This window comes from Cyanistes caeruleus, chromosome 4 (genome assembly GCF_971803275.1).
Source record: "Cyanistes caeruleus chromosome 4, bCyaCae1.hap1.1, whole genome shotgun sequence".
In the NCBI taxonomy this organism is placed as follows: Eukaryota; Metazoa; Chordata; class Aves; order Passeriformes; family Paridae; genus Cyanistes; species Cyanistes caeruleus.
The window spans coordinates 157,826-174,425 of record NC_141704.1 but is presented as its reverse complement, the minus strand read 5'-3'; the positions used below and the strand labels follow the sequence as shown (position 1 = coordinate 174,425).

The 16,600-nt window shown below is 53.3% G+C and overlaps 2 protein-coding genes across 3 annotated transcripts; both read left to right on the top strand.

Annotated features, from left to right (window-relative positions):
- The first annotated feature begins 189 nt into the window (after positions 1–189).
- Positions 190–2,796, top strand: NME6 (NME/NM23 nucleoside diphosphate kinase 6). Of its 2 annotated transcripts, XM_086886192.1 has the most exons (6): positions 190–347; positions 452–554; positions 647–686; positions 975–1,135; positions 1,329–1,505; positions 2,570–2,796. In XM_086886192.1, exons 1-5 carry the CDS (start codon positions 270–272, stop codon positions 1,493–1,495), a joined length of 549 nt encoding a protein of 182 aa, XP_086742318.1. In that variant the 5' UTR covers positions 190–269; the 3' UTR covers positions 1,496–1,505; positions 2,570–2,796. The 2 variants fall into 2 exon arrangements, with proteins under 2 accessions (XP_086742318.1, XP_086742317.1); XM_086886191.1 differs by having other exon boundaries at positions 224–347; positions 434–554; positions 1,329–2,796.
- A 5,626-nt stretch (positions 2,797–8,422) lies between these two features.
- On the top strand, positions 8,423–15,808 carry LOC111923206 (olfactory receptor 5V1-like). Its single transcript, XM_086886190.1, has one exon. The coding sequence runs from the start codon at positions 14,683–14,685 to the stop codon at positions 15,619–15,621; it is 939 nt and encodes a 312-aa protein (XP_086742316.1). The 5' UTR covers positions 8,423–14,682; the 3' UTR covers positions 15,622–15,808.
- Positions 15,809–16,600: the final 792 nt, after the last annotated feature.

Here is a 16,600-nt window from a genome sequence, read left to right as displayed (position 1 = left end):
CCCCCGCCCCGCCCCCGCCCCGCCCCCGCCCCGGGCCCCGCCCCGGCCCCGCCCCGGGCCCCGGGCCCGCCCCGGGCCCCGCCCCGGGTCCCGCCCCCGCCCCCGCCCCGCCCCCGCCCCGCCCCCGCCCCGGGCCCCGCCCCGGCCCCGCCCCGGGCCCCGCCCCCGCCCCGGGCCCCGCCCCGGGCCCGGGCCCCGCCCCCGCCCGGCTCCGCTCCGTTCTGGCCCCGCCCTGTTCCGGGCCCGGCCCGGCTGTCCCTGCCCCGGCCATGGCGGCCCCGCGGCGCCTGCAGCTGACGCTGGCGCTGCTCAAGCCGGACGCGGTGGCCCATCCGCTCGTGAGCGAGGTGAGAGCCGGGCAGGACCGGACCGGGAAGGACCGGGCTGGGCAGGGCACCGCAGAGCAGGCCTCGCCACGTGCCGCCCCTCCCAGCGCCGCCTCTTCCCGCAGGCCGTACACGCCGCCATCCTCCGCCACCAGTTCCTCATTGTCCGCGCCAAGGAGCTGCGGTGCGGCCCGGAGCAGAGCCGCCGCTTCTACCGGGAGCACGCCGGTACGAGCGGGGCTCAGGGCCTGCCGGAGCTGGATGCTGACTCGGGCCGGTGCCCCTGGGCCGGTGCCGACTCGCTCCGTGTCTCTCCGCAGGGCGTTTCTTCTACCAGCGGCTGGTGGAGTTCATGGCCAGGTACCGGGCGCGGGCGAGCCGTGTGTGCAGGGAGCCGGGCGGAGTGTGGGGATCACGGCCCGCTGTGACAGCAGTGGTACCTGGTGGGTGGTGGAGGGCATCATTTGGAGTGGGTCACCAGTGACAAGGCCGTGCCTCGGTGCCGGGGTAGGACCGTGCCTCTCCCCATGGCCAGGGTCTGGCGCGACAGCCCGTGGCAGCTGTGCTGTGCGGGTTTGTAAGGACGAATAACCTGTTTGTAACGAGCTCTTCATAATTTCTCCTGCTGTTTCTGGGCCCTTGCCGCAGTGGCCCCATGTGGGCTTACATCCTGGCCCACGAGAATGCTGTCCCTCTCTGGAGATCCCTGATGGGACCCACTAAAGTGTTCCGAGCCCGACACAGCGACCCAGACTCCATCCGAGGTGCCTATGGCCTCACAGACACCAGGAACACGACCCATGGCTCAGGTAGGTCTGTGGTTCTTGGGGAGGCCGGGATGATGGTGCTTTGTGTGCCTTTGCTTTATTTCTGGGGCTTCAACTGAATGATTTGTTCCCTTCTGCAGACCCCAAGCACACCTCGCCAGGTGCCTTTGAAGTCCAGCATGTGTTTATGGTGGCAGACTGGCATCTCTCATTGTCTTTCCCTGTCTTTTGACAGATTCACCTGCCTCAGCCAGCAGAGAAATTGCCTTTTTCTTCCCCGAGTTCGATGAGCGGCGCTGGTACGAGCAGGACGAGCCCCGGCTCCGCCGCGGGCAGCTGTTCTACAGCCCCGAGGAGCGTGTGCACCGTGTGCTCAGGGCACAGGAGGCAGACGTGACCTGAGTTACCCCTGGTAGGGTTGGGTTTGCTGACCTGGCAGCACCTGTGGGCATTCTCTTGGGGCACCAAACACAGAGCTGTGCCGTGTTTCAGGGACTGTGGGAAAGGAAAGCCTCATGCATGTTGTGCTGCCTGGGATGAGGTTGTGCCTCCTGGGATCAGGTTACTGGGGTAACAAGCGGATGCTGGGGCGCTGTAGGAAGAATTCCCCCAGCAGTGCTCATGCTGACAGTCTGGCCATGCAGCTCACTGGGCCCCTGAGTTTGTTTGAGTGTGAACAGGACAGGTGAGTTGGTCAAGGGCCAGCTGAAGGATGGGTTGGTTGTGCCAGATGGGATTGGCCTGACTTTGCTGATGGGAAGCCTTGGGTTCTCCCTGCTGGCTCTTCCCACAGTGCTTAGGGAGAAAAGAAGGAAAAAGAGCAGGAAGAAAGGTATCAGCAGGGCAAGATGAACAGTCCTGTCCATACTCACCTTCAGCTGGGCTGGGAAATGAGCATCTTTGCCAATAGCTCTTCATGTGAGACCACTTGAAGCCCTCAGTGACCATGGCCTGACAGCACCAGGACAATTCCATGTCCTTGGGAAATGGGGTGGACAAGGCCACTGAATTACCCAGATATGTGATGGAATGATGCAGGAGGACTTAGTTGGGAGTACAGAGCCAAGTCCTGGCAGGCTGATACGTGTTTCTCTCTGTGATGCCCTGTGAGGTGTGTTCCTGGATGGGGTTTCAGTCTGTTTATGCTGTCTCCCTACAGGCTCCTTAAAGTACTGCCATTTTAGTTACAGTGCCTTGTACTGAGGGAATTTCCTTTGGGCAGTCCCAGATGCTCAGGCTGGGGAAGGTGTGCTGTGCTTGGGGCAGGAAAACTGAGCTGAGATTCACCAGTGCCCTGGCACCTCACAGAGCCAAGGCAGGGACTCTCCAGGTGCTCCCAGAACTCTGTGAGCTGTTGGGTAGTGACTGACAATGCTCTGTGGTGGAAAGCACTGCCCACAGCTGCCGTGGTTAAACTCATCTGCGTTTGTGGTGCCTCCTCCTTTCTGGGATCAAATGGTCGTTGTTCTGTTCCAGGTACAGATCCAGGGATTTGCGGGACATCACTGCTGTCCCTGTCCTCAGCAGTGTCGAGTGGATCTGCTCAGGATCCTGTGTGTCTTCACACAGGTCTGAGAGCTGCTGTCCCCCGTGCTGTTGATATTTTATTGATGCTTTATCAGTTGTTTCATTGATTCTTGGAGGATTTGCTTAGAGCTGTGTGTTTTTCTTGTAACTATTAAACTTTACTATTTTTCACTTTTCTTCTTTCATGCTGCACTTTCCTTTTTGAATATTCCTTGGGAATTTCATTAACTGATTATGCCTGGCTCACACTTGCCATTTTTGAAGCTTTGGTGTTTTCTCCTATTCACTTGCAATGGTTATATTTGTCCCTTTGAACATTGCCAGTAGTAGGATTGTCACAGAGTGACATCACCTCACAGCCACCATGATTCAGGTTCCTGCTGAGTGTCACCTTGACATGGTCCCGAGGCTGTACCTGAGCTCAGGTGCTCAGACTGAGCAGCCCACTGCCCCAGAGGATTTATTGTGCGAATCTAAAGCTGTCCAGCAAACTTTATCAGAGACCTGAGACTGAAACACTTGGTGTTTGATGCAGAAGACAGTGTCAGAACTGATTTTTGGTCTCCAAGGAAGTCTTACGGAATGTCACAGGTAACTCTGAGGGCTCTTATCAAAGTGGGTTTGTTTTGGGTTTTTTATTCTATTTCTCTTCCTTGTAAATACCCAGTCAGTGATTTTTTGCTTTTCCAACGGTGCTTGCCCCCATCCCTGGCAGTTTCCTTGGCTGAGCTGGATGGGCCTGGAGCAGCCTGGTGTAGTGGGTGACATCTCTGTTCATGGCAGGGACATGGAGCTGGATGAGCTTTATGGTCCCTCCCAGCCCAAGCCGTTTCTTACTGATGGCTGTGTGTTACAGCAATAAATCAGTCTCCCAGTTTGTCTCAAACCACGACAATGTGGCACCTCAGTAAGGTGTGAAGGGCAGTTTGAGATCCCTGTTTTTTCCTAGAAGCTGCAGGTCCTGCCCCACCTGTGGGGTCTGTGCACAGGGCTGGTCACAGCTGGGTGTGCAGCAGGTTCCACCCCAGGTGCTGCTGCAAAAGCACTGCCTGGGGCCACAAGGTCCAGCCCAGGCACCTGCAGACAGCTCAGGTGTGGAGCTGGGCCAGGGTGTCTCACAGGGACATGTGAACTTTGGGCCTGAAGTTGATCTACTCTTGGAGAATTGATCAGGTTTGTGTCAGCACTGGAGGGAACAACCTGGCTTGGTCTGGGAAGAAGGGAAGGAAAGGCTTCGGAGGGAAATCAGTGCTGATCCCAGCCCAGGCCTGGCCTCAGTCCCTGCCACCACAGGCAGAACCCTCTCAGCTTGAGGAATTTCATTTGATTTATTGCTGTAACACAAACGTTTAGTTACTGATTCAGATACTGCAGGAAACCCAAGAAAACTATTAAAGAAAAACCTGGGGAAACAGCTTTCCTCTACCTTCCCAGGGTCAGTCCAGCATCTTTTCTCCCCTCTTTCCATGCAGCTTCTGTCCAGTCCCTCCCAGTCGCTGGGGGAGGTGACATAGCACAGGGGGCTGGAGCTGCTTTTTGTTTCTTCCTCTTTCCTTCTTGTTTACCCACTCAGGGCACACCCATAAGCTTCAGTTCCTCAGGTGTGTACCTGCTCTACCATGGTCCCTCCCTGGGCTGGTCCCTTCAGGGAGAAATGGGCCAATGGGAATTTCATTGAGTTTTCAGAGGAAAACGCCGTGCCCTGCACCTGGGCAGGGATGTTTCCATTTGCCAAGGCTCACGTGAGAGACCAGAGAAGCAGCTGTCTGTCCCGACGGGCCATGAGCCACCCCTGAGTCAGCAGTGCACCTCCATGGTCTGAGAGCATCCTCAGGTGTGGGAGCCAGAGCAGTTGCCCAGAGGTGAGGGAGACCCCATCCCCTCCCTGGGGCACAGGTAAGGCCACACCGGAGCACAGGCACCGGTTCCAGGCTCCCCTGTGCAAGATAGCCTGATCAGAGCTGGAGTCCAGCATGGACTGAGTAGGAAATCTGAGAACCTGACAGGTAAGGAGAGGCTGAGGGCTGGGACTGTGCAGGCTTGGGAGCTCAGTGGATTTTATTGATGGGCAGAAATTCCAGGTGAGAGCAGTGAAGGGAGCCTTAGGTGTCCCAGGAATGAGCACAAGGCAGTGGAAACAACCGGAAATACTATCAATTTCACTAAGACATAGAAAACGCTCTTTTATTATTTTTATACTATAAGGATGATAAAATAATGTCAGGAGCCCTTTTGCCAAGGCAGGGCTTTGGGCTCAACATGCTCCAGAGCTCCTTTCTGTGCTCCTGGGCCACAGGTGTGGACCCTGGGGTGTTGCTGCATAGGGGCATCCTGTGCCACTGGGCACATGCCACACTGCCCACGTGGGCACCTGGGCATCAGGTGAGGCCTGTCCTTCCTCCAGCATGGCCACAATTAGTACCAGCCCCACCTGGGGGACTCTGTTGGTGTCCAGTATTTCCCTCTCTGCAGCTGATCCGCCCTTTTCCCAACAGCCTCTGTCCTGCTTTTCCCAGGTATGGGGATGAGGAAAAATGGATACAATGGAAATAAAGTCAAATTTACATCTTCAGTGCTGACTGCACTTGTCTCTGCTAAAGCTGCATCTCACTGTACAGAGCTGGAGACGAGAGTTGTTGGTGGCCAAAGATTTTTTTGATTTGATCTTGTATCAGGCTGTGGGTTTTCACATGGAAAAGACAAGGAGCCTGGGAAAACAGCCACAGAATCAAATCCCAGGCAAACAGAAGTAACGGTGTTCAGGGACGGATGTGCCACAGAAATCCAATCCATCTCCACACTGAAAGTGCTGAGGAATAAGCAGTCATTTCTGATTTGGGGCTCACAATCCTGTAGTTCACAGTTTTCCCACAGGGCTGCTGTACAAAGCTGGAGGAACAAGGAGTGAGAGAAATACTGCAGAAAACTGCAGAAAAAAATCCCCATAGATTGGGACTGTTTTCTCCCTAGCACAGAAAATAAACACTCTCCCACCTCATGCCCCAGACAGGCCAAGCATGGGCTGGATCTGGACACTGACTAAATGTAACTTTGAGCTTTCAGACCAGGAAAGCCCCATGACAGACCATACTCCTGTCTACATAGACAAACCATCCACACTGTGTCCAGACAGCTGCATCTGTGTGATACACTGTGCAAAGCCCTGGCAAACTCCAGGAAGAACCAGTTTTCATCTCTCCATCAAATCCTGATCCCAATTATCAACATATCCAGGGCTTGATTGGCCCCTCCATTCACACACACGATATTGAGTATTTTTGTTAGCCAGATTGTCTCATTAATGCTCCCCTGCCTTCCAGATAAAATGTTACAGGTAAACACAACATGGTTTCTGGATCTCCCACAGCACCCAGGGAAAGTTAAAATCCATCAGTGCAAACCTGCTGCTGCTGCTGGAGCTGAATATTTAAATTTAATGTGGGGCTGTGTTGATCCTTTCCAGAGGACATATATATGTTCTATGAAAGCTCTTTAGAAATCCACCCTTCCCAGAGTGCAAGGAGAGTTCTGGAAGCAGTGGGAGGGATGAGTTATGCTAACAGCAGTGTTGGAGTGTCTGTGCAATCCTGGAGCAGTTCTGCAGGAAGCAGCAGCTGTGGTTCAGTATTTTGCAGTCTGATCCCTGGGTACTGGCTCCCTGCACAGGGAGAACAGGCAGGAGAAGTTTAAGCATTGGACAGAAGGAGAACAATAGAAAAACTACAGATGTGAGATTGTGGCAGCATCATCTGTCACAAAACTAAGCTGAAGCAGCATTCAAAAAATTGTCTTTGTTATTTTGCAACACAAAGTTTGGAGGTCAAATAAAGCAACCAAAAATCTGTGGCAGAGAAGAATAAGCCTGAGGCAAGGCCCAGGTCTCTGGTTTCAGCTTGGTCTGTACCCACAGATCAGGGATGGGAAAGGGGCAGCAAGGAGAGAAAAACGAGATAAATTGTGTTAAATTGGTTAGTAATCAATTGTAACTTGGTTAGTAAAAAGTTAGTAACTTTGGAAGTTATGAATCAGAGGTGTCTCAGCAAAGGACCAAGAGGCACCAGAATGACACAAGTTACATATGAGGTTTGCAATGGTGCAATAACTGCTCCTGCCTACTGTGGGATATAGCTAGCTTGGGCTTAGGCACAGCAAGAATTTGGGCAGGACGTACAACCAGGATTGCAAATAGTCCTAGAATCTCAACAGTGTAATTTTTGTTGCAAAAATAGATGTTTTCAAAATGTTTCCTGTCACCCAAATATTTCCCAGAGCCTGTCAAAGCACTGGCAAATTACTTACTGTTTTCTCTTTGTTTTACTTCAACCGTTTCACGTGTGCATCCCGTCCACAGATATTTCAAAGGTGGTATGTCTGTGCAGACTTGGGCCTTCTCACTCCAAGTGGATGCTGGATGATTCTAGCAGCTGTGAATAAAGTGGCTGCCTTTAACTTTTCCCAGCACAGAACTTTTCCCAGCCCAGAACTTTTCCCAGCCCACTGTGGGCCTTGTTTACACGTTCACAAACATGCCAGATGAGCAAATGAAGTGCTCTGGGCTTTTGTAATTGGCACTGGAGCTCCTGTAGCCTGTTCCTCACAGATCGGAGTCTGTGGGGAATGGGACCAAGTGGGCAAACTGGGAACACAGGAACTTCTCTCCAGCTTCAGCCTCCTGGTGGAAGTGCACTAATTGGCCTCAGGGGCAGAGCTGGAGCCCACACCTGAACTGGAGACCTCAGGGCTGGCTCTTGCAGCTGGGGACAGAGCTGAGGCAAGAAGGAGAGAGGCAGCAGGTGCCACAACTGCTCAGGAAGGACCATGAGCAACTGTGAGGCAAAGGTGCTTCCCAGTGGTGACAGGAGAGACTTTCCTTGGTGCTTTCTGAGCACAAGTTGGCCAGGAAGAGCCAGTGACCCCAGGGCTCAGCACAAGTGGCTGGGAGAACACTTTCCACTTCCAGGCTGCTGCAGGTGTTGGACCTCAGGGTAACAGGTCACTCACTTCATGTGTTGTGAGTGCAGTGTTTGGGCTTCTGCAAACATCAGCACACTACAAATACATGTAAATCCAGTCAGCTTTGGCCAGTTAATGGTTAGACCATAACATTGCAACCCTTCTTTCCCAGTCTTCTTAAAAACAAGTACAAATTACACTGGAAAAAAGCTTGAAACAGTACAGTTTTCTTCAGACAAAAATCTCCTTGCCAGGTGTTGGGAGAGGAGTCTGGCAGGAATCTACAACCTCTCCCACAAGATGTGAGGTGCGGCTGTTGTCCCGTCTTGGATAGGCCAAAGTGGAAATGCCAAATTTAGCTTATTCTTATTCCTTGCCTGGTTCTGGTAACAGGTGGCCCTGACAATTTAGCTAAAAATAATTTTCAAAATCCTGAAGGAATTTGAAAATTCCTGAAGGAATCCTGAGGAAGTCATTGGGAGAAACCCCTGAAATACTCTTTTTGGAAAGCCTGGTGAGAGTTTCATTCCAGCATTAGACTTGTGCTGGTGGACAGGGGCTGCTGGTCCAAGCCATGCTCTGAGCAGGCCCTGGAGCAGAGGTGGCTCAGGCTGTGAGTGTGCTCATCTGTGGCCAGGTGAGTGCTGAGAATCTCCAAGGTCGGAGGCCAGGGTCTCTCAGGGCCTTTATCCAGTGCCCAAAAGGGTTTTTCCCTGAGATACAGTGAGGATATCTCCTGTTCCAGTTTGTCCAAGTTGCCTCTCTGGTCACCATGCAGTTGTGAGGAGAGTCTGTACCCATCACCTCTCCCCAGTAATACGAGGCAACTGCTGACTGTGCTCAGGGCATCCTTTTCCTCTCTCCAACAGTGGGACTTAGGAGAAAATCCTACAGAAGAGTGCCCATGGAGAGTTTTAAAGGTGGTGCTAGAACCACAAAGTGTCAGATTGATTTGGGTTGAGAGGAACCTTAAAGCTCCTCCAGTTCTACTCCCTGCCATGGGCAGAGACATCTTCCACTAGACCAGGTGGCTTCAAGCCCCATCCAGCCTGGTCTTGGACACTTCCAGGGATGGGGAAGCCCAGCCTGAGGAGAAAAGAACACAAAAGCACAAGCTGTAGGTTGTATGAAGTCTGTTGGAACTGCAGTCTGGGTGACACCTGCAGGGCAGGACGGTTTTGGTGCCCTCAGAACTGATTCTGAAGCAGCTGGAAGCACAGAGGGGAAGAACCTGAACATGAAAGTCTTGCAGCATCAGGGAGAATCGTGGCTATTAACAACCCACGGAGCTCCTGAGCCAGGTGTGGCTGCGGGATCCTGGGCCCAGAGGCTGCCTGGGCAGCAGCAGGGAGAGCAGGGATGAGGGCCAGGAGGGCACTCAGTGGGCACAGGTCAGACCAGCAGCAATGTCAGGGAAAGCAGCACCTGCCCGGACCACCAGGTTCAGAGGGTGGTGTGAAGAGGTCACGCTCTACCTAGAGGGCAGGGACAAGTGGAGTGTCACCCGTATCTGTCTTGGCACATGTCCGTGTGGAACATCCTCATCAGCTGCAGGAAAGAGGTAACAGTGTTCTCCTGTCAGGGCTGTGAGTGACACAAGTCAAGGGGACCAATGCTCCAGGGTAGGGCCAGAAGGACATGGACAGACTGGAAATGGAGCCAGAAGGAACTGGCAAAGTTAAAAAAGACAAATGCCAGGTCCTGTATCCAGTGCTCTTGAGAAAAAAAGCACAGCAGCAATCTCAGGACAGGCCAGTGAAGAACCCCCAAAAAGGCTCGGGCTGGAGCCCCACGCCAAGGGCAGGGGCTGGAAGTGCTGAGTGGATTCTGCCAGCAAGGGGAATGGCTTTGGGGACACCAAGCAGCCATTTGCCAGTCCCTGTAGGAAGGTTATCCCAAAACCAGTGCCACACTCATTACAGTGGGACATGGAGGGAGGAGGAGGAGTGGCAGGCAAAATCCAGACAAAATCCACCATTTTCTTGTCCCCATCCTCAAAGGAAGCATTTGTACCCATGTGGAGTCCAGGACCAGCTGGCAGTGCTGCTGCAGGGATCTGTGACAGGAGTGATAGTGGTTTCTGCTGGAGAAAGAATTCTTGAGTAGGAGGGTGCATCCCTTAACACAAGCAGGGAAACAGAACTGGGAGAAGTTCCTGGTGTTAAAACAGTGCACTTGGGTTTGGGAGGTACAGCACATGCTTGGAGAAGGTAAGTTAAGAATCTGATTTTCAGAAGTGACAAGTATTTATGGGATCTGGGCCCAATCCTGAAGGCTGCACCACCAATTTGAGGTACTTGGTTTAAAAAAACAACTCCCTAACATTTCACAAGTTCATGGAGATTTTATTTACTGCTGGACACCACTGGCCAGGTTTGTTATCCATCAGGAGACCAGAGAGGGACACAGTGATATTTCTTATCCTAAAAGGCTGTTCTGAAGACATAGACTAACAGAACTGAAGTTTCTGGAAGATTTCTGAATCTGTGAGATTTCTGTATATTTTAATATTTATGCCAAGTATTGTTGGTCTCAGAAAAGTCCCTTTTCAAATATCAAGTGAGAGGGGATTTCTCCTAGTGCTGCCAGCATGTGCCTTCCCTAAAACCTTGGGAGGGTGGCCAGGTTGTATTGGAATGCCATGGCACCAAGTTTCTCTTTGAAATAAGGAAATGCTCACCATTGCCACAAGAAAAAGGTGTAATTTTGTAAACTCCAAGCAGATGAGTGAAAAAAATCCGCTTATCTTGGCCCCTCTCTCCTGCCAGCTGATGCCCTGCCTGAGAGCTGCTCAAAACAGGCAGAGCCCAGAGTCGCTGTTCTATGTACACACAGGACACAGATTTACAGCTACACACACACACTGCCAGTCACAGCTGCTCTTGTTTTACCACTTGCTGCTTATCTTTTTCAGCCCCTGACACCCTCTGACCCACATTTCCTCTGACAGAGGCTGCCCTTCCCGTGGTACCTGTGTTGGATTTCCACACAGGGCATTCATCCCCATCTAGGGTTGTAGCCTACACTTTCCCTGCTTCCCAGATGGTGTTGCTGTTCAACCTCACATCTCTTGGCATTCCAGATCCACAGCTTATGCTTGGACCATCTCCTACTGCCCTATCACCAAGAACAGAAGCTGAAGGACACCAAAGTGAAGCAATACGGCTTCCCTGCTGCAGAAACATCACTGTTTCAACCTCTAGATTCACTCCCCGTGGCAGTCCTTCTTTCCTGGGGTTCCCACTTTACATTTCCATGGCACTACACAGTGAACTCCAGCTAAACTTACTCCTTCTAGCAGCAACAGCTGCAGGCTCTGAGCAGGCAGTGTTCACCCAGCCTGAGCTGGAGCAATCTCGTTGCTGAGACCTTCAAACACACTGGGCACTGCTTGGTGCCTTCTGTGTCCAGTCAGTGCCACTGCCAGGGCTCTGTCCCACCTGTCCAAGTCCTCTCCCAGGCCTCTGGACCACATCATCTCCTCCAGAGAGCTGTGCATTGGCCTGAGGGGGCATGGTTAGTACAGGTGGTGAGAGTACAGGGAGTGTGGGTGCCATGCAGCCACCTCATGCTGTGCCCCTACAGCTGTGGTGCTGCAAGTTCGGCCAAAGGCCAGCCCCCATCACTGCTCCTCTCTGCTGACAATGGTGGGTGCAGGGACCTCATAGCCCTGCAATAGGTAAAATGGGGCTGTAGCAAGGACTTAGGGCCCAGGAACTGCAGCTCCCATCCCCTCCAGCAGCCTCCTCCCATGGCCAGGTGCTGCAGCCCAGGTGCCTAAGAACTGCAAGGCTGGAGTGGAGTCCAGCACTGGTCTGCACCTGGCACAGCTTGGCAGAAGGTCAGCGTGGGTCCTGTGTCAGAAGGGTTTGGTCCCATGGGCTCAGATCCCACTGGTGCAGGCTTGTGAGTGCTGCTCCTCGCTCTGTCACTGAACAGCCTCTCCCCAGGGCCCCTGCAGGGTTAAAAGCTTCTGCTGCGCTTACAGCATCGAGGACACACGGGCTTCTCATCACACAGGTAAGACAAACGCGGCAGCACCTGGGGCATGGCTGAGACATGGAACATAGGACAGCATCTGGGGACAGCTTACTAAAGGACCCAGGTGCCATCCAGTCTCTGCTCTTGGCTGTGCAGGTGAGGGGTGAGAGGGCAGGGCTTCACCTGGTCCCTGTCCTGCACTGCTGCAGGGGGAACCTGGTGCTGACCCCCAGGGCTCCTGGATAGTCTGGGCAGGCTGTGTCTGCTCTCCAATAGAGGCATCCAGATCTTTCCAAGATAAATTAATCTTGTGTTGTTACCTGCTCCCTCAGTTCAGCCATCCCCTCACACTGGGCCTTGGCTGTGCCCAGTGCTCAGGACCCCACATCCCAGGGCTAAATGCTCCAGGCTACCTGCTCTGCTCACCTGAGGGAGTATGGATGCAGTGGCAGTGCAGGGTGAGGAGAAGCACCTCCTCCTGCAGGAGCAGTTCCCCAGGTGGGTATAGAGCACGTCTGAGCTCCTGCATGAGCAGAGCTGGGTCTTTGGCTGCCTCATATGGCACCACCACAAGGGTCCCTCCCATCTCCCGAGGGAAGGACGGGAACCTGACTGGCACTGGTGGCATCTGTGTCTCCTCTCTGCTCCCCTTCCAGCCTTTCTGGCCTTGTCTGCCTGGGCAGGGGTGTGTGTACCTGCTCTGTACCCTGTGCACAGGGTAACACCTGCTCCGTCTGTAGTTAGCATGAGAAATCCCCTTCAGTGCAGGTGAGAGAGGGAGGAAAAGGGTCAAGCAAGATGGAGGCTCTTTCCAGGCTCATTCCTCTGCAGTTCAAGGGGGCCAGGGAGATTCTCCTCCCATATCTTCCTATTCCTTGGTGTGCAGGATGTCTGAAGACAAATGGATTAAATCTGGCATCTCCAAACTATGGCTGTGTTTGCTGACTGCCGCATCACTCCACACCAGGGTGAAAGCCAGTGTCATTCCTCTGCACATTCCTGTGGTTGCTCCACAGCCCTGGAGTTCCATGTTCCATCCAGCCTGGATTTGTCAGCATGGGGAGGGCACTGATGAGCTCTCCAGCCCCTGCTGTCCCTCCTGTGGTGGCAGGCACTCACTTTTGGCAGTGCCAGGTTCACCTGTCAGCAGCCTCCTGCCTCTGATGAACAGGTCAGTAGGAGCAGCACCCAGGCAGGTCCTGGACAGAGCCTTCCCCTCTCCCCCCACACAAGAGGGTACCCATGTCCTCACAAACCAGCTGCCTGACTGCTGTGACAGCTCACACAGCCTGAATTTCCAGTGTACACAGATCCACATGCACGTTGTGTGGCACTGCAGCAGGGACAGTGGGAGGCAAGAGGCAATTCCTGGGAAGTTGCACCATGCCTTCACCCCCCAGGACCCTCTCCCAGACAGGCAGGCTGGGCTATTCCTTCATCAAAACGTTCTTGGCTCAGGCTGGAGCTGGAGGAAGAGCAACAGTCTGAGATTTACAGACCACTGGATGATACAGTCCTTGTGTCCCTCTCCAATATGTGCAGAATTAGTAATTTTAGAAAGCCCAAAGTGTGCAGAATGAGTAGATAAAGAATATGTTGATCTGTGTAACTACCTGAGAACTTGCCCATGCAGAGGTTTCCCAGCCTGGTGCATCCTGAATGGAGTGATGAGTTAGGATGTCACTGTGCCAGGCAAGGAAGAACTCATCTTCTGATTGAGCATTTTCCTCTCAAAGTTTTTTTTTTTAAAAAAAAAAGTTGAAAAACTAACAAGTGAAAGAGAAATTAATCAGAACTTAATTCTGCTTCTGCTTAACAAGCCCTGGTATTGCTCCCAGTGCACAGGGAGAAAATACCCTCGGAACAGGATAGTCTTCAGCTGGAGGACCTGAAAATTATGAATGAGACAGAAGTGACAGTGGAGCAATTCCAACAGAAAACATGCACAATTTTAACAGTGCTTTGACAATTTCCTGTGGTAAGCAGCTACAAGAAACAAACTCCCACCAGCGAATTCTCCAGCACTTAATGTTATAAATGCATGACTGATGCACAGACACAGGCTTTGGTCAGGAAAATTAAAACCAGACTAATGGGTCTAAAGCATGGGAACCTTGAAACTAAATTGATTGTTTAATCTCCTGAACAGACATGACAATTGACTTCTGTTGCTAAAAGTACTTTTATAAGGAGGAAGGGGGGATGCTTTCTCTTTTCTTTCTTTTTTTTTTTTGGTCTTTGCCCACTGAAGCACCTTGGCCCCACCCATGGAGTCCAGGCCATGGGCAGGATGGGCAGCAGCAGCCCTGGCCATAAGCACACACCACCTCCATCAGCCCTTGGCTGAAGTTCTGAACTGTAAATGCTTCCTTGTACCTCCTCCATTTCTTGGGCATGGTGATCATAGCTCCATGTGAAAGTGAGCAAAACTATTGTGTCAGGGTGAAAATTGAAACAGGATGATGGAAAAAAGGTTGGGAGTTCCAGGCCAGGAGATCCCTGATGGCTTAAATTTTCCTGTGGCTCAAACAAACCCCATGTGATGAGTTGTTCTTTGTTGGAACCTTACTTTTCTAAGTGGAACGCTTGCTTTGTGAGAGCTGGTTATCACACAGCAGAAAACAGGATAAAGAAATAAACATTTTTTAACTGGCACAGGGTGATGGCATATCCCCAGCCCAGGGCTGGAGAAGAGCAAGCTTAGTGGCTGCGGCATCTAGGGAATGCTGCAACCTGTCCAGGGGCAGGGAAACATCTACTCACCATAAATACATTCAGGAGGGGGAGAGACACATGCTTGGAATAATCATCAGGACTAGGGGCTGAGTAGGCAAAGAACTCCAAGAGGTGTGGGTGGATGCCCCCTGCTCTTGGGTTTTTCTGTGTGCTTCTTCTGCAGTCAGGTACCCAACACTGGATGACGGCTCTTTGAACTCCAAAATCCAAGTGTCTGTGAAATCTGAACTTGGGAAATTTTCAACAACTACAGAGACGGGACCAGAGCCATTCCACTAGTGACCTCCTTGCCTCATGGGAGGCTGTGCTTTAGTCTCCTGGCTCACAGTCCCCCCCACCTCCTCAGTGCTCATTTCTGCCCAAAGACTGATCCAGCTTGCCCCACGGCAGATATGAACCAGACGCAGGTGATGGAATTTGTGCTCTTGGGCTTTCCCCACAGCCGGCCCTTCTTCTTTGCTCTTTTCCTGACCATTTACCTGGCCACGCTGCTGGGGAACTCTGCAATACTCTCTCTCGTGTCCCTCGATCCCCATCTCCACAGCCCCATGTACTTTTTCCTTAGTCATCTGTCCTGCTTAGACCTTTGCTACTCATCAGTGACGGTGCCCAAGATCCTGGCAAACACTCTGCGCCCACAGGCAACCATCTCCTACGGCGGGTACCTGGCGCAGATGTTCCTCCTGATGTGGTGCGCGGGGGCCGAGTGCGCGCTGCTCGCTCTCATGGCCTACGACCGCTACGCTGCCGTGTGCCAGCCCCTGCACTACGCCCAGGCCCTGAGCCACAGCACCTGTGCAGCAGCTGCTGCTGGCTGCTGGCTCTGGGGGCTGCTGGACTCGGCCGTGCACACCCTCCTGGCGACCCGGCTCTCGTTCTGCGGGGCTGCCCAGCTCCAGCACATCTTCTGCGACGTGCCGCCGCTGCTGGGGGCCACCTGCAGCAACACCCGCCCCAATGAGCTGGCCCTCCATGTGTCCAGCATCTTTGTGGGACTCAGTCCCTTCCTGTTTGTTGTAATCTCCTACCTTTGCATCCTGGCCACCATCCTCAGGATGCCACTCGCCACCAGCCGGCGCAAAGCCTTCTCCACCTGCTCTGCACACCTGCTCGTGGTCACCCTGTACTTCACGACAGCCAACCTGAACTACAACCGGCCCAGCTCAGGTTACTCCCCAGCAGCTGATGTACTGGTCTCCGTGCTGTACTGCATCATCACCCCCATGCTCAACCCCCTCATCTACAGCCTTCGCAACCAGGAGGTGTGGGGGGCCCTGCGGAAGGTTGTGCGGGTGGCTGGCACACCAGGCTCCGCAGGCAACAACGCCTGACCAGTGCCAGGGCTACCACAGGCTGCCCACACGGCGCTGGCACTGCAATGTCCATCTGTGGGACATCTGTGACAGCACAGGGACCCTGGGGCTCCCGGCCTAAGCATGTGGCACGCTGCTGTCACTCGTCACCCTCAGCACATCACTGATAGCAGAATGGCAAAATAAAGTCAGGAACAAGGCTACAGGTCCAGGATTCTGTCTGTATTTTTCAGACACCATGTGCTGAGCTCAGCACGGGCCCTGCAGCAGCTGTGCTATGGCCAGGGAACCCTGCAAAAAGCTAATAATGTGGTGCCAGACGTGCTGGCCCTGGGCATGGCCACGAGCTGTGCCTCAGGGCTGCCCAAAGTCTTGAGTCTCTGCCCTGTGCAGAACAAGGACAGTGCCTTGGACTGCAAAACCTGGCCTGGGCAAGAGGGGCTGTCCCACTGTCCACCGTTCCCACGTGCCTTGGCTTTAAATCTGGTGTCTGCTGGGTTTCCCCAGGCTGCCAGGGAGGCTCTGCAGCACTTTGTACATAAGCACAGTGGCTTGCACAGGCCACCCATGGCCTCAGTGCTGCAGTCAGACACAGAGGTCTCAGCACAGAGCTGAGAGCTAGTGGCACTGAACTCACCAGAACTGCTTTGTTTATGGCCAGTAAAATTTCCCTCTGCAGCTGTTGCATGTGGTGTGGCCCTGGGTGATGGTGGCTGAGGACTGGCTGGGGATGTGGGGCTGCCTCAGTCCCCTCTTCCAGCTGGGGGTCTGCAGCCGGGTGCAGCCTCAAATGGTTCTGTGGGTGTGGGGGCAGTGGCCAAATCTACAGCTGCGTACATGGGGCACAGCAGTGTCCAGCACTGTGCCAGAGCCAGGAGCAGGGGCTCACTGGGGCAAGGGAGATGGCACAGGCAGGGCACACCTGCAGTCACACAACCTATGTCAGCTGGATGTCAGCTGGACACAAACCTGCTCATCTTTGGCTCAGTTACCAAGA